Source organism: Rattus norvegicus, chromosome 1 (assembly GCF_036323735.1).
Source record: "Rattus norvegicus strain BN/NHsdMcwi chromosome 1, GRCr8, whole genome shotgun sequence".
NCBI lineage: Eukaryota > Metazoa > Chordata > Mammalia > Rodentia > Muridae > Rattus > Rattus norvegicus.
This window is the reverse complement of record NC_086019.1, coordinates 45564627-45584845: the sequence shown is the minus strand read 5'-3', so window position 1 is coordinate 45584845 and position 20219 is coordinate 45564627. Positions and strand designations below refer to the sequence as shown.

The 20219-nt window shown below is 40.4% G+C and overlaps 1 protein-coding gene across 7 annotated transcripts in view; it reads right to left on the bottom strand.

The window, feature by feature from the left end:
* Nucleotides 1–19475, bottom strand: part of Oprm1 (opioid receptor, mu 1) — a 253352-nt gene extending 233877 nt beyond the window's left edge. For 4 of the 7 annotated variants that reach the window (NM_001304740.1, NM_001304738.1, NM_001304736.1 and 1 more), the window contains exon 1: nucleotides 19387–19475. Coding sequence is in view for 2 of the 7 variants with exons in the window: in NM_001304736.1 (NP_001291665.1) it covers nucleotides 19387–19406 (20 nt within the window). In the remaining 5 variants the exon portion in view is untranslated. Of the gene's footprint in view, nucleotides 1–19314 lie in introns of all 7 variants that reach the window. The other 3 variants (NM_001304737.1, NM_001304735.1, NM_001304733.1) reach the window with 1 other exon arrangement.
* Nucleotides 19476–20219: the final 744 nt, after the last annotated feature.

Sequence of the window (20219 nt, the reverse complement as noted above, 5' to 3'; positions counted from 1 at the left end):
ATTCTGGAAAAAAAGATTACTCACAGCTAAACTATTAATTGTAGACTTTTGGCCAATGTTCAGTATTATTTTTATATTTTTACCATTTTGCATTAGAGGGTGCAATTCCAGCAATAATATAGATAAGGTCTCCTAGAGGCTGCTGAAATACTTTGAAATATATTCTCCTAGGAAACACTGTGTCAGCTGACACGACTGAGCTGAAATCTGTGTGCCCGGCATTCATCAGTCTCCCCAGGACACAGAGTCATCCCTATCCCCTGCTTGGAAAGGCAGGTTGGCATGTGGTACTTTCTGCTGCCTTTGCTATCAGATCATTTTGTGATATAGCCTGTAATCTCTAGCAGTGTGAGTTTGAATATATTACTTTACCGCACTGAATCATAGTTTTTTTCTCAGAGTACAAACCTGAATTTTATGCAACCATATGTTCTCATCTGAGATCAATATTTCCCTTCTATTGCTATTTTTTGTGCTTCACTGAGAGTAATTATCATCCTTCGATTACCCCAAATGCAACCTTTCCTTAATACCACTTCATGTCCCTATCTATCTATCTATCTATCTATCTATCTATCTATCTATCCATCCATCTATCTCATCCTGTTTCCTGTATGTCCTATTCATTCAATATACACACTGAAAAATACAGCTAAATATAATTTATCTGTTACATATGAACATTAAGTTACCCTTGAAAAACTTATTGAAAAGTTACACAGAAATAATAATTTCATAGTATTCAATAGATACTGTGAGGACCAAAGTTCAACTTATGTTATTTTTTAGTTTTCTCTATTTCCTTCCAGGGTGATCTGAAGGTCTTCATGGAAGCTTAAATCTGCCACAAAAGGGGGCAGACTACTCAAAAATGACTCAGCAAACTGAAATCCTAAATATTTCATACAGCCTAGATTCTAAACACGTGAACATTAATTTCCTAGAGCCTTAATATTTTGTCTGTGGAATTATTTGCCTTTCTTCTGATGTTTCTTGCTAAACCTTGGTTTCCCATTTGAATCAAGAATAGTTTATTACCTACCGGGATAGATTTAATTTTGCTATTTAGCCTATAGAATAAAACATGTTCATGAAATGATTTGCTTAAAAATGCATTTAGTCACCATAAGGATGGATTCTGCAATGAGCTAAAAGTCACTCCTCTTTCTTGGATTTCAATGTCCTTGGCTTTAGGTATTTATATGAGTTTAAGAGTTTTAGTCCTGATTATTTTTGAGAGTGGCTGTTCATGGAACACATGATTAACAAGTGTTAATGAGAACCAGAGTCATGAGTGGACTAATTACAGTGGTTAGAAGCTCAAAGAAGGAAGACCATGCAGTGTTTCATCTGGAGAGCATGTTATGTGTTTTATTAACATTTGAATGTGCACAGCTAATTAGAAGTCGATTGAATTTTGATACAATACTGTTTTTAGACTGCTGGGATGGTGCCCAACCATTCAATAAGATATAGTCAGATTCTTTGGTTTAGAGCTTAAAAAAATAAAAAGCTAAATATGAAAACAAAAGTTCTTCATCAAGTTCCATGGGTTAAAGCTGAGAGGGGACCCGAAGTAGAGCCACTAAGAGCTCTGAACTTCAACATGTAAAAGGTAGTCTCAAATCCAGACTCTACAGTCCATTTTCTAGAAACTTAGATTATCTATGCTTACTGTTAATGGGCTCTTGCTGTGTGAGATAAAGGAGTAAAAAAAAAAAAATCAACTACGAAGCAGTTTTCCAAGGCCTCATGTATTTTAAAGAGCTCATCCTTTGTCTTCCAGTTCATTGTCAAGAAGAATTCTCAGAGATGTCACAGGATATTCAATGGCACAAGTCCATCTTAAAGAGTTTTGTCCTTTTAAGGGCCTGAAGGTTGGGATAACAGTTTAACTGTCGGTTTTTCAAATAATTATTCTAAACAACTAGCTCAAGTAATTAGTTCATAAGTCTACCTGACTTTCCTCAAGTCTGGAAATTTATTTTAAAAAGTGGGTTGTATTCTTTATTTCCTGGCCATAGATGTTTATCGTGAGCCTAGTATATCTCCTACTAGTTTGTACTTGAACAATGGTTACTCTTTATCAGTCTCACTTAAGAATTATTGAGCACTCACACCAACTTCTGTTTATGCAGGTGTTATGGCTTGAATGTATAACATACCCCACAGTCCAAGTGTGAGAACATTTGGTCCTCAGTTGCTGATGCTGCAGAACCTATAGAAGGCGGGGCTTTGATGAAGGAAATGGTCACTGGGAGGGTATCCCTGAGGTTTTTATAGCCCAACCTCAATTCTTTTCCACTCAGTGCTTTGCATTACAGTTGCAACATGACCACCTGCCTCACTCCTGATGCCATGCCTTCCCCGCCATGAAGAACTGTATCCCCTCACGCTGTACAACCATATAAACCCTTCCCTTTTAACTTTGCATCTTACCAGGTACCTGTTACAGTAATGAGAAAACTACCTATACAGTAGGTTGGGTTTTTTTTTATCATAATTCATCACATTGAAAGTTAAAATGGAGACATTTAGTAAACCACATTTCTTTAGCATTTTAGCAAAATTAACAACACAAATATAACACAGAAAAAATAAATAATTTTGTTTATTTTTGAGGAATGCCATCCCACATTTTACCCCAGGATGTGCAAAAAGATATTTAGTAGGAAGAGGGGCAGTATGGCTGGGCCGTTCTTCAACTGTATCAGTTGGAGGTAGGCAGTTAGGTTCCTGTACCTGATTCTATCTCAATTAGGCACAACATGGGCGGCTGAAATGTGAGAAGAAAGGTGGAGAATGTTTGCATTTACTCAGATGTGTGGTTTTAGTGGTCTTTATAAATAATTGTGGCTATTTTTCTTTGGTACTAAAAGTCAATCTTCATGTCTTAAAGGGAAGCTGGGTAATGGGACTTGAAACTCAATAAATAAGTCTTAAATCCTGTGGTACTTGTAGACCCATGAGCTGGTCTCCTTTTTGGAGTGAATAGTTTACTTAATCATGGATTTGTAATATTGCCAAATGGTCATTCGAGACTGTTAGCTCATGGCATTCTATCACTTTCCAAATGCCAAAAGGACCCCGTTCCACTAATAGCTATCTGCACTTGTTATTACCACAACTAGCTGTGTGGGAGAAATTCCTAATATTGTGATACTGTCAAGATCTTTTTTTTTCCAATTTCCAATTTTGTTGGGAAGCCAGAATTTCCTCACCAATAATCAATAGTTACAGTCATACTTGAGGTGATAAATCCACCTTCTTCACTTTAAAGAAAACATCAGCCAAACATGATTTGAGTTGGTGTGGACATCTGTCTTTCAGTCATTCTTCAGATGAAAATAGTGTTCTATGAGGGAAAAATACATGGTCCCTGTTACAGCTGTGACAATCACACAGGTTCCTTTCCTTGTGAGTGACAACCCTCTGTGGTTGGTGATGGGAAACTTCCTGTTTTCTCACACAAGATGTCAAGGGTCAGGATATCTGTATGTTTGTGTGTTTGTACTGAAATTATGTGTAGTTTATGCTAACATAGATTATGTGCAGCTGCAAATCTGCAGAGACCAGAAGAGGATGTTGGGTGATATCTTCTATTGCTCTGCTTTATTCTCCTGAGACAGAGCCTTTCTCTAAAACTGGAGACATGCTGGAGGCCAGAAAGTTCCAGTAACCCTCCTATATCTAGCCCCCACAGTGCTTGGATTACAGAACACATAGGACCACACCCAATTTTTTATGTGGGTGCTAGGGATTTGGACTCAGGTCCTCATGGTTGGACAACAAGTGTTTTTATTTGCTGAGACATTTCCTCAGCCACCTATGGAGGAACTTTTATAAAATTAACTTTTATTCATGCATCGATACTCCCTTTCAATTGTTGATGCACAGGGGGATAAGAGACTCCCCCCAAAATGCAAGCTATTGCCATTGGTCCTGATTGGCCACCAGGACTTGACGATGGGACTCCATTTGCTGGAGATACCACACATTTTGTTCACAGAACTTTGAAAAATCATGCTGATAGTGCCCTGGAAGCTTCCTTTCTGCTGGCTTGTTTTCACAGTACCAGAAGGTGCTCTTTAGGTTGCTATGGGGAGAAAAGTGATCATCAGTTTCTCCCAGCTGTGACTCCTGCCAGCTATAATAATGACCAGTCTGTCAAGATATATAGCATGAATGTTACAGGGGTAAAAAACACTTTCCGATTCGATTTAAGGCCCTATCCACAGGGAGAAATTGATTCCTGGTCTTGTAAATCTGGCCAAGAACTAGATTGTAGAGCTTGTGGGCTCCAGTGGATGGACCTACTATTGTTATTTTGTTAAATAGAACACAGTATCAAATTGCCTTCTAAATACGTATCTCTCTATACAGGACATCTCTCAGACCTCATCAGAAAAGCGTCTTTGTGCAGTGGGATGTGATTGATATAGAGGTTCATAAATTGTCAAAGTGCAGAGATAAACCTGTGGATGTGGGGAGGGGTGGGGAGGGGGATGGTGGGGTGGGGTAGGGTGGGCCTTCCTTTTGTTGCTTGTGAATGTGAAACTATAAGACATACATTGGTGAGTAGTGGGAGAGTGCGTCCACATTGCTGGCTGTTTTATCAACCATACTTTCCATAATATGTCCAACTTACTCTTGCAACAGCCATATAATTCTATAATAGAATTGCTAAAATAAAAGTTTACCTTGTCTATTTCTTGACTCTTAGAGACCTCAGGGATCTGTAGACCACACCTTAGTGCTTATGAACTTAGGCTCTGGCTTTTTTGTTGTGGTTTCCTGCCAATCCACTGAGCACAGATGCACAGATGCTCTCAGGGGCCACCCAGGTCTCTCCCTGAGCACCAGCTACTGTGCCCTAGAACCTTTGATGACTTCCTTCCACTTCTACTGAAATCTTATTAACCCGCATTCTTATGCCTCTGTTTCTCAGGGCTCCCCTTCTGTCTGTTCTTCCTCCCTCTCTCCTCTCCCAGAACTTTCATATTCCACAAGTCACAAGAAAAACAGCAGGGTCAGCAGCATTTCTTCTAGCATGTAACCCTGCTTTCAAAGCATCAAGCAAGCAGCCATGCACAGAAGAACTTGTAACTTTGCCTTGCAGCCAGCGAGGTTGGCTGCCCGGCTTTTGAAAACTGCCTATTTATTTAGGTGCCTGTTTCTAAGCCAAGTCTTGCCTCTGTGTCTCCGTTTTCTCACAACCCTACTTATCCTTCCATTCTTTAATACCAAGACCTTTTATTTCAGAGGCTATTGGGGACTTTAATTGGGCTAAAGTTATTGGCATTTCAATCTTTCTCTCTTTGCTTTCTCTGTTTTCTTCTCCTTCTTCCCCTTCATTTATTACACTTTCAATTTTCCAATTCTGCTTTTGTTTACCCCAGGGTTATCTTTTTTCCTTTGCTTGCATCTCACATGAGAGATTTTTAGCATCCTTTCCAAGCATCTTCTCAATATGCCCTTCATAGCGATCCCAAATCATGCTCATCTATATTTTTGCGAACGTGGTAATGAACCCAATTTAGATCTCCAGCTCTGACCCCTAACCTAGAGCAGTGGTTCTCACCTTCCTAATGCTGTGGCCCTTTAAATACAACTCCTCATGTTATGGTGACTTCCAACCACAAATGATTTTCATTACTACATTATAAGTGTAATTTTGCTGCTTTTATGAGTTGTAATGTAAATGTCTGATATGCAGGATAACTGATATGCAACCCCCAAAGGGATCATGATTCTCAGTCTTATGTTGGCTGAATGTGCTCACTGGAGGTTCAATGTGTCGTTTATTCTCATCTTCCTAGGCCAGCACAGTTCTCTCATTGGCACCGTACCTCTGTGTCTTCCTTCCATCCTTAGTACCTTGCAGTAGCTAATGGCATAACACCCGAGTTTCTGTTTATGGTAAAATTATGTTTTAACTAAGGATAAATAGCATGGTGGTGGCCAACTTAGACACATTGCTGATAATCTGTTGTTTTAAACATTCATAAAATTTACTTCCTAATTGTGCCTACCCCATAGACATTTTACATTCTTATTGAGTAGGTTTGGATTAATAAACAACTTACCAAAAAGTGCTACCACACTTAAGCAGGCTGTAAATATTTACTAAGTAATGCCATAGGTCATTCCCATTGCCCTTTCACTTTAATCACTTAAATCTCATAAGTGTACTCTTGCTGGCATCATTTTTCTAGTTCAACCTTTTATGACTCCTTTGTAATTATGTGGTGAGTTCTGCACTGGGCTATCTCCAGGCCACTCATTCAGCCTAGATACTGTTACTCAAATGAGACTTGGGAAACACACAGGTGACTGTGTCACTGCTGATCTCGCTCATTTGGCTTCTCTATAACTTGTGGGGCAGAGCTGACATCCTGACACCTTTAGGACCATCCCCAGAGCTGCACCTCTAGTCCTCGTTGTTTACGCTTTACTCTTGAGTTCTGACTTAGTTAGGTTTCTATCGCTGTGACTAACTTCGGGGCAGGGATGGGGATTACTTCATCTTACAATTGTCAGGTTATATGCTGCATCACTGAGGGAAGTCAGGGCAGGAACTCAACTCAGAAACCTAGAGGCAGGAACTGACATAGAGATTGTAGGAGAATGTTGCTTACTGTCTTGCTCCTTGTGGCTTGCTTCAGCCTGCTTGCTTTACATAACACAGGACTACCTGCTAAGGGATGGCATTGCCCACATAGGTCTGGACCCCATCCACATCAATCTTCAGCCAAAAATGCCTCACAGACTTGTCTACAGGCCAATTTTTATGGAGGCATTTTATTAGTTGAGAGTTCCTTGTGTCTAGTTGACAAAGAAACAAACCAAAAATCAACCAGGACAAATGCTGAACAACTAGTTGTTGTCATACATGAACTGAAAGGAGCTAACACACAGTAAACAGCTAACATTTGCTGTTGTCCCTTGTTCCCGTGTTTTTCTCATTTTCTTTGCTGTCACATAGTAAATATTTACGAGTCTGCTATAGACTATTGTGTGCCAGTTCTGCTGACAGTGCAAGCAGGCATGGATGCAAATTCCAGTCATTTCTGCAACTGCCACAGGAAGGCATGCAGTCTCAATGGGTGATCTCATGCCTTGTAGACACAAGAGGAGGAGAACCTCAGAGTCTTACGCTTTGGTGCCATCTTCGCTGTAGAGAGCTGCGACGTGCTGCGCCTCAAAGATGGCGCTGGTTTCCGCCTTCCACCCTCCCAACGGTGAGCTCTCCTTGCAGTAAACAAGTCCTTATTTGGCCCGTTAGCTTCCGCATAGTGACAGCCTATCTACATGACCCACGTGGCTTGCTAGGACTGGCCAGTGCTAGCTATTTAAGTGTGGTGCAGGGCGTTCCCCGGGAGGACAGAGAAGAGAGAGAGTCAGAAGGGAGAGAGACAGAGAAGAGAGAGAGTCAGAGAAAGAGAGAGTCAGAAGGGAGAGAGAGACAGTCAGGAGAGAGAGACAGTCAGGAGAGAGAGCCAGAAGAGAGAGAGAGTCAGAAGGTTGTATCAAGGTTCCTGAGTAAAACTGCTTGAAGAAGATCTCCTGTGGTCGTGTCTTCCTTGCTGGTCGAGGTTGGGCACGGCGCTTCCCCTTTATAGTATAACTGGAAATTGACTGACTATCCATACTTTGTGTTAATATTAATATACTAGAGTATGATTTAAATTCCTTCTTAGAACATTTGATAGGACTAAATTACCATAGAATTCTTTTATCGCTTTTTCTTATTGCTTGTGATACAAAAATAAAATGAACTTTATAATCCTAGAATTAATAAACAGTTTCTCAGTGGCTTAGATACCTGGTCCTTATTGAGAGTCATATATTTTAGCTTCATCAGTATCTGTTTGCAAGTAGAGAACAATTCCTGTAAAACTTGGCCTTACTGTCTATCTAGGACCCATTCTTCTAGGAACAATAAAAGCAGTATACTTTAATGCTATTTTTTTTTTTTACTCTGGATCATTCTTAGCTTTGTAAAAGGTCTCTTTTTAAGTGAAGATACCACATGAATGGAACTTTTCTTACCCAAATATCTCTATTTTATAAATCCTGGGAGTAGACTATCTGTGAAATACTTTTGTTTGTTTGCTTTGTTAAAACGAATTTATTAGTAAAAACAGACATATATTTGGCTAATATTATGTGTTCACTTTGTTAAAAGTGTGTGGTTACACATTGTTTTATTTCTAGGCAAATTCTAAGACTTTGGATTGAAGGAATCTGACCAAGTTCATTCTAGATTACTTTAAGGTCCACAATTTAAATTCTTGGAAATACAAGACATGTGCCCTTTTAGAAACTTTAACATTTTTTCTGAGCTTAACAAAAATGTTCTAAAACCCTTGTGTCTCCAGACACCTTGTATTTTCTTTTTTTTCTTAGTCAATTTAAGTACCTTAAGATCAAACTTTACGATATTTGCAAATATGTTAAGAGGTCTTTTTCTTGGATGGGAATTCATACAGAGAGGGGCACATCGGAAGTATCAAGCAAGCTCTGAATGCAATGTGTCAAACTTTTCCTGTATGGAGTACAGCAATACTGGGAATACCCCACAGTGTTTTTGAATGCTCTCATGTGGAGATACGGCTACCTGCCACTACTGTGGCAATAGTAGCCGTTATTATGTTAATCGAGCTACAGCTGGTTAAATCTTCATTTCTTAGACATTAGAGAGTTGGTTTTCTGAAATTTTAAGGAACTCATTCAAGCCCGTTTTCTGTATCATGCTCAGATGATTTTTATCTTGAAGTTTAAACAAGATATGCAGCTTTAATTCATAGGGATAAATATATTTATCATTGGCACATAGTTTTAAAGGCAATTTCAAGATTAGGTTTTGAGGTAGTATTTACAAGAATACATAATCGTACAAAGTGATTGACTTGATAGACTACTGTCATCTAGGCATTGTATATTAGAATACTCAGCTTATATAAAAAGAAACATTTAATTTGTTGTGACAATAACATACAATACACTAGAAAACACTTTCTTATGTGCAGTCAAATGTTTTAAGAGCAGATCAGTGTTCTTCCTTTCTCTATTTCATTCTTTCTTCCCCATCTCTTTCTTTCTCCTTCTCTTTCCTTCCTTCCTTCCTTTTTCTCCTCCTTCCTCCCTCCCTCCCTCCCTCCCTCCCTCCCTCCCTTCCTTCCTTCCTTCCTTCCTTCCTATATTTTAGAAAAGATTTATCACATAGCCCAGGCTGTCCTTACGCTCCCGATAGAATCCTCCTTCCACTAACCTCCTTAATTCTATGATTACAGGCATGGATCACCAAAGGGCTTTAAAGTCACTTTTAAACGCATAAATAGATATTTGAGTTCAGAAAAGCATGAGAGAATCTATAAACCAGAGCATAGAAGATAGTAGGCAGCCAGGGTGAGTGAAGAAATATTGTAAGAGAAAAATGTGATGAGAAAGAGAAGACTAATGAGCGTTGGGGTTCGTGTGCAACCTGCTCACATGTGTGTAGAGTAGGCCTTGTCTTTCCAGAAACACAGAAATGGGAAGAGAAATGTATCCTGCATCTATAAACACACAGCAGTTTAATCAGCTGGGCCTTCATTCCTGAACCTACAGTTTGGTTGAGAAAACGACATTCTGCTGAAGCCACTCTGCTGGGCTAGGCCACGTGTATTTACTGCACTATTATTATTATTTACCAGAAGTAGGTTGAGGTTTGGATTTTACATCTTTATTCAGAAAAGACAGAGAAGAAAGAATCAGGGGACAGTAGAAAAGAAAAGATTTTTCCTTTCTTCCTGGGGGTGGGTCACTTGCGTATCAGTACTGGTATGTCAAAGCAAAAATCAGAAGAAACAATGGCTCTTTGGTCTGATGGAATGCCAGAGGCAAACTCCTTATGCTATACACTAGACGACTTGGTGCCTTTCACCGTGCACGGGGGTAGAAGATGAGAGGCATCAATTCTGAAGTAACACACCCTCTTCATTTACATGGTCTGATTTAGTAGGCTTTCCTTAGGATACACTATTTCATTGCTATATTTCTAATATAACAGTTGAATTATAAGTAATGTGACTAATTCAACAAGTCACCTGTGTGGACTGCAGCAGAATGTGTATGTGGATAAGAGAGATGTGGGGAGTGCCCATGACTCCTTCAGATGTCTTAATTTTTCCTGTCAGTTTACAAATAGAAATGGTACTAACTGTGTGTCAGACGCTGTATGCACACTTTATGTTGAGTAATGTGACTGGACTACTTGTCTATACAGATGGATAACTAGGAGCTATAAGGGGATAGAACAAAAGACTTCATAGAATGCTACTTTAGCCACTGTCAGCCACCATCCAGGCATCACCACCCTAGACTCACTATCATCAAAAGTCTTACCGGATATTATTTGTCTTGAGCACTGGAGTTATAGACTTGACACAGTGTACTATGAACATAATACTTCTCTGGGAAAGGTTTTGGCTATATGAAACAGATAAACTTCATATTTTCATTTAATTAAAAGATGCTTATTTGCCATCAACCACATGGCTAGATATTAGTGCCAGGAACTCGATGAAAATAGTAAACAAGAAAAAAATGCCCCGTTTTATTGTGGCTTCTCTTGTAGGGAAAATGGGAGGTAGATGCATACATACATACATACATACATACATACATACATCATACGTACATACATACATACGTACACACACACACACACACACACACACACACACACACATATATATATATATATCCTATAAGGTGTGGCCTTCTTGGAGGAAGTTTGTCACTGGGGGGTGGGCTTTGAGGTGTCAAATGCTCAAGCCAGGCTCTGAGTAATTCTTTCTTCTTGCTTCCTGATGATCCAGAAGTATAACTCTTGGCTCCTTCTCCAGTACCATGTCTGTCTGTGTGCTGGCATGCTTCCCAGCATGTCATAGATTAAACCTCTGAAAATGTAAGCCAGCTCCGTTGATTATTAAGTGCTGCCATTGGTCATAGTGTTCTGTTACTGCAATCATCACTCTAAGGTAGAAGTGAGAAGTACCAGCCAGGGAAATAAGTCAATGCTGTGTCAAAACTAGATTGACAGCTGAGTAGGAAAATGAATTAAGTGACATTTGTATAAGATATATTTGTCCTTGATTGTGTAAAGGAAATCAGGGTCATTGAAGGAGTAAATATTTTTATTTCTGAACATGATGTTAACTGATGGCATTTTGTGCTTCTAAATACCTTGATTTTTGCCTTGTTTGGCTGGTAACTGATTTCCACTTCCAGGCTCGATCAGACTCAGCCTCTCTGCTGCGTGCTAAAACACCTGGCGTTGTGAAAACAGTCCTCAGGTACTGCGACTTCACACATTCTCAAGTTCCTGCTATGTAGCGCCAGCTTCAGGGAACAATTCAACGCTATACTATTGGAGTAGAACTCTTGGATTTAAAAACATTTTGGTGGAAATTCTTCAAGTGTAGTTTTAAAAGTTATATGATTACATTGCACCAACGGTTTAAGTTTCCATCAGAATCAAGTACAGCCACAGTCAAGGGCAACCTAAACAGGTGGTCAGAGCCTCTCTACCCATTTCCTCTTGCACTCTTAGTTAAATGTTTTTGAAAGTGAATTTTTGTTCTCTATATTTTAAAAGACCCAAACAGGTGTGTATAATGTCCCCTTCAGTCTTAGTTTAAACACAGCATACTCTTTCCATCATGTTTTCTTTTATGCCGTGTGTGTGTGTGTGTGTGTGTGTGTGTGTGTGTGTGTGTGTGTGTGTGATTTGATCATATTATCAAATTGTGCTCCTTGGGTACTGCATATTTTGTAACTCCATAAGAGATGTATCTGAATGGGACATTTCTTTAATTTGTCAGGATGGTTTCAGCCTTTCAGAGAGTTTTCTCATTAAGTAAGAGATGATATTTTGGTGAACTTTTAATTGCTTTTGTTTCTGTTGAAGTTGCTTTGCTTTCCTTAGGGCTAAGAACTATTGGCCTTTAATTTCTTGCTCAACTTTCTCTGGTCAACATTCTGCCACAATAAAAATAGAAATGTCTTTTTTAATTTTATGAACTCTTTTATATTTTAAAAATATGTGGGCATATTTGTTGGGCGTTATCTTGATTTAATTGAGAGGAGAACACCTACCCTGAACATATAGACACCATTCTCTGTCTCAGATCTTGTACTGCATACAAGGAAAACTTAAGCAAGATCCAGCAATAACCATTTTCTGTTTCATGATGGCAGGTGTAATGTGACCAACTGCCTCTTGCTTCTGTTACCCAGATTTCTCCACCATGATGGTCTGTGCCCATGTCTGTAAGCAAAAGAAACTCTCCCTAAAGTTGCTTGCTTGTTTGTTGGTTAGTTTGTTTGTTTGTTTGAGACAGGGTTTTTCTATGTAGCCATGGCTATCCTGGAGATAGTTCTGTAGACCAGGCTGGTCTCAGACTTAAAGATCAGTTTGCCTCTGCCTCTCAAGTGCTGGTATTAAAGGCATGCGCCACCATCCAGCGAAATTTGCTTTTGTTTGGGTATCTTAACATAGCAACAGGAAAAGAAGCTAATATATTCACAACCAAGGAGAGAGAGAGAAAGAGAGGGGGAGGGCGGGAAGGAGGGGGGAGGGAGGGACGGAGGGGGGAGAGAGAGAGAGACAGAGAGAGAGAGACAGAGAGAGAGACAGAGAGAGAGACACACACACACACACAGAGAGAGAGAGAGAGAGAGAGAGAGAGAGAGAGAGAGAGAGAGAGAACACCTAATTCTTGAAAGGGTACATGGAGAATTACTTAACTGTGCTCCATAAGGCTCTACCTACTAAAAATTCCACCACCTCCCAATTATACCACCTTGGTGATGATGTGTTAACACACAGATATTTTGGGAGCATATTCTCTAAGAATAATAGAAATGATAGAAGAAATTACCTATGTTAGCTTTCAGTACTATAATGTGAAGTTTATAGAATAATCTTGATACTTTGGGAAGCTACTCTGTTAAAATGGGCACATGCAACATTTATAATTTTTCAATTTGATTATCACATTATGGCTACATCACTTACTAAGAAGTTTGCTTTTTACCATAGGACTTGAGATATCACCCTTGAGATATTGGATTAATTAGATAAAATTGGTCAATTCAGAATCACTCTTTAAAGTTGCATCCACACCAAGGTAGATGCATCTTGACCCTAGGTCATCTTTTGTGATGCTTCAGGTCTTCCCTCAGTGGGTAGTATCATCTGCCTGGTCTTTTGCTTCTAGCATCAATAATATCGTCATTATTGGTGAAGCTGTTCCCAGCTGGTGTCACTCTTTTAGAAGTTTGTAGGGGACTTTAGCGGGTAGGCTTAGTTGGAGAAAACCAATCACTAGGGACATGCATTTCAAGGTTCCACCTAGCACTCAGTGCTCAGTGACTTTTCTGCTTTCTCTGGTTCATGCATTCTAGGAGGTGAGAGCAGAGCCTTCCTCACATGCTTCTGATGCCGGGACACCCTGTGCACGTCCTAGAGCCAAACAACTATGGTATGCAAGTATAAGCCCAACTACATCTGTCCTTCAGTTGATTATATAACATATTCTGTCCTAGTGGTGCTGAAGGTAACCTATATTCATGTTCACTGGACACTTGACTACAGGGAAAGCAACAAGGTTCTGGGTGTAGGCTAAGGGGTCAAGAGGCCTTGGCTATGTCTTCCTAATCTTCTCTAAGGCCCTGAAGGTGAGACCAGCATACATGAGATTGAGACAAATGTCAGTCAAGCACAATTGCCCCATCACCTTAGCTGAGGTCAGCTTTATCCAGCTGGTCTTAGACAATGTCCACATGTGACTACAGACACACGTGCAATGAGCACCTATAGCTGAGTGCTTTTGTGTCAGCAACGAGGGGCTCACCATTAGCACTTATTCTGCACTTTATTTAATGTGTGTCAGCCTCTAACAAATTAAAACTTACTTTCATGGTCCTTGTGTTCTACCTCTTAACCTTCACTTCATGGAGGTAGGGAATTTTATCTACTATGAAATTGGTTTTTCAATAAACATTCATTGGATGGGTGAAGCCACAAAATTATTATTCTCAGTTCTGCCAACATGAGTTAATCATCTGGGACTCCTAACTGACATTGCTGCTAGAACTTGGCAGACTTTTCTCTCTCCTACAGATATGAACATATAAATGATTTAGATGAAACTCTCCTTAGAATCTTCTATGTCATATTTTTGAAGTTTCGTAGTCACGTCTTGTAGGTTCTGTTATACATCACTTCCATATTGCTGCCTCTTGGTCGCTGGTTGAAAGCAGCATTTCTGGGGCTGTGTGCTTAACTGAATTTGTGTTCAAAGTCTGTATCATCAAGGGCAGGGAGAGCTAGTTCACTCATATGCTATTGAATCAGTGTCTCCATTCATATAGGTTTTTTTTTTAGTTAGTAAATTTATTCCTTCACAATTTCACCCATGTAAACTGTATATCCTGGTCCTATCACTTCTCCCACCCTTATTAGCCTTGTTCCCCTTACAAAACTCTTTGTCTTATTTCCTGGTTTCAATATGTTTAGTGTTCCATACAGTTTAGGGTCATGTGTGTCACTTTGAGTTTGTTTTACAAACAGATATTATGCATTCTCCCACCCCAAACCCCTCATCCCAGAAATGTTCATTGTCAACAAATCATTGGTAAGTGGTAGGGCTCCTGTGAGTCTCATTCATATTCGAAACCTTTTACTCAGTTGGGATATTACTAGGAGATGGGGCCTTTGGGAGGTAATTAGACTCTGAGCTTAGAGCATTCATGATTAGATTATTATACCTGTAAGGAAGGACACTGAGATCGCTTTCTCCCTCTTTTGTCTTCTATGTGAAGACCCAGGAAGAAGACACTCACCAGGTCCCTGGCATCACTACCACCACACACACAGGCTTACTGTGAGGACCATAGCTCTGCTGTGTAAGCAGCTTGATCCTGAGGTCCTGCAGTATTCTGTTGTAGTGGCCCACGCTGCAGAAATGCTCACCTTCCTTCATTTTTAGAGCACTTTCACTTACATGTGTAAATGGATAAGTACTAGAGGATTGGGAGTGGTATTCCACAGACTATATCCCTAGCCAGGAAGGGGGCACTTGCAATTGATTGACATTTAATTGAGAATGAGCAATTATGTCAAAAATTCTACCTTGCTATCCAAGACTTGAGGCTGGACCCTGGGCTGCTGAAATGTTGACCAGTTTGTCAGTAGCCCTTTGAAGAAGTGATATCCGAGACAGCCCTTTAATAAGAGCCAATACTTATTTTTTATCTGGCTCTTGTCTCACAACCAAGAAGATTGTGGTACAGACAACTAGGAGTAAGAAAGATGGAGGACTTTGTGAAAGCAGAAAAGAACACCACCACCACCACCACCACTACCACCACTACCACCACCACCATCACTATTATTGTCATCATCATCAACAACAGCAGCAGCAACAACAGCAAGGCTTTCAGCTTCTGAGGGGTCCTGAAAGGGGTTTGCTGAGGGCAGCTGAGGTAATGAGCTGTGTATATCTTGGTCTAAACAGAGGGAAAAAAGCAATTCCCAATGGCTCCTAAATTATGATAAAAAGTGAGAAGTAATGAGGAAGAGGCCAGAGAAGAGAAGCCCTTGGCAGACCCTCTTGGCTGTCTGTGTCAGCCTTAGAGAATAGCAGTCTAGTTTTGGAAGTCTTGTCAGGAAGGGGCCCTGGTCTATGTAATGTATCTGGTCCTGTGCCCAGATCATGGTGATCCAATGAGTCTTCCCAGCTGGGGATGCTTTGTCCCTGTGTGACTCATTTTGGGGTCTGCCTCTTTCCTATCTCTATCCATCATGAAGGCCAGTGCTCTGCCCAAAGCCAGAGCTGAAGATTTGTTCTTTTACCTTATAATTTCCTAATAGCTCTTAGTGCAAGAGCATATCCATCTGTTCATCACCCAGAACAAAGCTTCTTGATCTACTTACCATCCCTTTCCGAGAACTAATTTGTGAATCACTTACATTATGTAAGTTTCTAGCTCAAGAGCAATTACAAGCATTTATTTCTATGACTTTACTTGTTTTAGAATATTTTACATTTGCCAACCAAACCCTCTTTGATTAAAATCTGAGATTGTTCAGGCTTCTGTATCCACCAGATCCAGAGGATAAAATACGGTTGTGGAAGACACTACACACTTGTAATTGAGCTGGAAGCAACCTCAAGGCTGGATAGATTTCATAATGTTAGAAGGATCTGGGCAGGCTGCTTGGGGAGGACGGTCATCAGCAGCTATACACCCTGTAAATGACAATATCAACATGGTAGGCATGCTGTGTCCATTTGTGCAATAGTGGTGTCCTTATTATGGGGCTACCAACTGCTTTTTGTCTACATTTTAAGCCTACTCCACAAGGAAAATTTACATGGGGTAGTTTAGACCTGGTTAAAGCCCATGCCCTAGAGGGAATCTATTATTGTTTTGATAAATTGAATTGATGTTAAACTGCCTTCTAAATATTTATGTTTGCCCCATAGTTTAGTTCTCCTCCCAGCTTTGGTCAGGGAAGCTTCATCTGCAAACTGCAGATGGATAATGCGAAATCCCATAACTGGTTAGTGTGCCGAGAGCAAGTCGCTCTAAAAGTGACATCTGTAATACTTGCTTCAGGGCTTACAGAATATTTCAGAAAGGGGGACAGAATGAATATCAGAGCCAGAGGCTAGGCAGAAGTGCTGTGAAGCACTATCTTCTAAATGGGAGGTGTTTTATTCATGAAGCCCAGCAGTGGTGGACTTGCATAAGACTGGGCCCCTCACTATTATGTTTTGAATAGGTCAGGCCATTCCTCCATGAGGATAAGTTAGTGGTGGATGAGGGAGGGAAGTCGTATTGCTTAGTAGTGTGACCACTTTTAAGTTGCCCTCACTGAAGGCAATACCCTCCCACTCTGTGCTCATGTAGACAGATAATCCTAAATAAATGCAGTGGAGTACACACAAACACACATATGCCCAGAGATGGGGGTGGGGAGAATACATAAAAATAGGAGGGAAGAAGAGCTTTTGGGGGAGGTAGAAGGGGATAAGAGAGGATAAACAGTGGGAAGATACAATCCAAACACATTATGTGTGAAATTCTATAAGAATAAAAAAGCCAGACCAAAAATATCCTAGATTGTCACATTTTATTAACTAGCCCATTCTCAGTCTTTGTTGAAGAGGCTATTATAAATACTCAGTTCTTCAGTAATTGTATTGGTCTCATCTCCTAAGTACCAAAAATTTGATGATTTTTCTCCTCATGTGTGTCCTTAAGACAAAGACAAAGACACCTGTGCAGTAGCAATGAAAGATATTGAGGATTTCAAATCTGTATCTTGCTGTCCAACAATAAATGATTCTCTTGCTAGTTGCAAGTTGGGTATTTGGAAGGTTGAGTCAGCTTGACCTGCAAGGATCTCTCATTTTCATCAAAGGAACATTTCGCTTGTAGATATATTTAAATCCAATTTTAAAATCCTCCCTGTTCGCATTTCTGTAACATGATTTTAACAGTCTCAATTGTGTCAGTAGTCCATCTATAAAATAAATGCACGGGTCTTTCTTCTTTGTATCCTAGTCTGATGGCTGCCTTTAATTAATGAAAATGTTTCAGTGAGCAAAATGGAGAAATCCCAAAGCTATTTTAAAAATCATTATGATGATTTTTTAAGCCCTTGCTCATTATATCTATGCAATTGAGATATATGTATCATTTTGCTTGAAATTATTTAAGCTTATATATTTTGGCATGTGGCCATTTATAAATGCACATACATGTATGCACTGATAAACATGCAGAGAGTGATGACGTAGTATATATTTATAGTGAAACCCACATCTTCATCATTTTTTCCATTTGTTTAAGCTCTCTATCGCTTTCCTTTTGCCCATGGCTGCTCCTTCTAAATATTTAATTTCTAAGAGCTAAAAGCCCTGGATTCCTCTGTGAGTTATCCAAACTTCTAAATGTATGATGAAATTTAAAAGTATCCAGACAGTCTATGAAATGCTTTATATACAGTAAAAATTGGCCTCAACTATCTCTTGTTCCAAGGGCACTTAAGGGAAACAGAAAGAAATACACAGACACAGACACAGACACAGACACAGACACAGACACAGACACAGACACAGACACACTACCACCACCACCACTTAACTCTTCAATTGTCAATTACCATTTCCGTGGCTTTTGCTCATCATTTACCTGCTGTCTCATCATAGAGACAAACGAGACAACATTAAAGAAATGATAGGAGGGGATATGGAAGCAAAGTTTAGAGCATCGACTGAAGGAACAGCCATTCAGAGCCTGCCCCACATGTGGCCCACATATATACAACCACCAAACTAGATAAGATGGATGAAGCTAAAAAGTACATGCTGAAAGGGGTTGGATATAGATCTCTCCTGAGAGACACAGCCAGAGCATGTCCAATACAGAGGTCAGTGCTAGCAGCAAACCACTGAACTGAGAATAGGACCCCCTTTGGAGGAATTAGAGGAAGGATTGAAAGAGTTGAAGAGTTTGCAACCCCATACGAACAACAATGCCAACCAACCAGAGCTTCCAGGGACTAAATGACTACTGAAAGACTATACATGGACTGACCCAGGGCTCCAATTGCATATGTAGCAGAGAATAACCTTGTTGGGGCACCAGTGAAAGGGTAAGCCCTTGGTCCTGCCAAGGTTGGACCCCCAGTGCAGGGGAATCTCGGGGGTGGGAGGCAGTAAGGGGGGTGGATGGGGGGAAGAACAGTATGGGGGAGGGGAGGGGATCTGGGCTTATGAACAGGAAACCGGGAAAGGGAATAATATTTGAAATGTAAGTAAAGAAATATATCTAATAAAAATGCAAAAAAAGAAAAAAGAAAAAAAGATAAATGAACATCCAGTAGCTCTTCCAGCAAACCAGGTAGAAAAGATTCCTACAATAAAATAAGGTTGTGTTCTCTTTTTTTCCCCTGTTCCATTCCATTCATTCACCCCCCACTGCTCTTTCTGCTAATATCTGAGAGGGTTTTCAGAGTTCTGCACTCCATGTAATAGCAAAGACTTTGAAGGGCTGGAAGGGCTGGTCCTTCTACAATGACATTTACTGCACGCAAGAACAAGAGACTATGGCTGCATAAAAGCAGAGCCTTTTCCCTTCATCTTAGCAACCCAGCCCAGCCAGATTCTCGTGACTAAATTGCCTTGTTAGCAGAAAAGAGAGGCAATTAGTTCAGGCAAAGCCATCGCTACACTCTGAAGAGAAGCCCACCTGAGGTAACTTCCCCTCTTGATTTCTATCTCCCTGTCCAGTTTTTGGAATGCGGACTTGGAGAAAGCTTACAGCATTGGACCAGATCCCATCCTTCAAGCTCTGTAGAATATTCTCTCTGAAAGAGCCTGGAGGGCTTCCCAGTTTCGGTGTTCCTCTTCATTCTCTTTTCAAGGACAGCAAAATGACTTATGGGAAGAGAGAACTGGACAATCACCGGTGCCTATACAGTGAAGAGCCAGAGTCAGCCTGGCCAAGATTTGCAATTCAAATTCTAGTTTGCTATGTTCAGATAGAATATTGAAAGTGTCTTATGGTGATTTGATCGATGCATCTCTGGCCACCAAAGTTACAAGGAACACCATAAGCTGTGTCCTTTTTTTTTTTTTTAATCTTTTTTTTTTTTATTATTAACTTGAGTATTTCTTATATATAGTTCGAGTGTTATTCCCTTTCCCGGTTTCCGGGCAAACATCCCCCTCCTTCCTCCCCTTCCTTATGGGTGTTCCCCTCCCCACCCTCCCCCCATTGCCGCCCTCCTCCCAACAGTCTAGTTCACTGGGGGTTCAGTCTTAGCAGGACCCAGGGTTTCCCCTTCCACTGGTGCTCTTACTAGGATGTTCATTGCTACCTATGAGGTCAGAGTCCAGGGTCAGCCCATGTATAGTCTTTAGGTAGTGGCTTAGTCCCTGGAAGCTCTGGTTGCTTGGCATTGTTGTACATATGGGGTCTCAAGCCCCTTCAAGCTCTTCCAGTTCTTTCTCTGATTCCTTCAACGGGGGTCATATTCTCAGTTCAGTGGTTTGCTGCTGGCATTTGCCTCTGTATTTGCTGTATTCTGGCTGTGTCTCTCAGGAGCGATCTACATCCGGCTCCTGTCAGTCTGCACTTCTTTGCTTCATCCA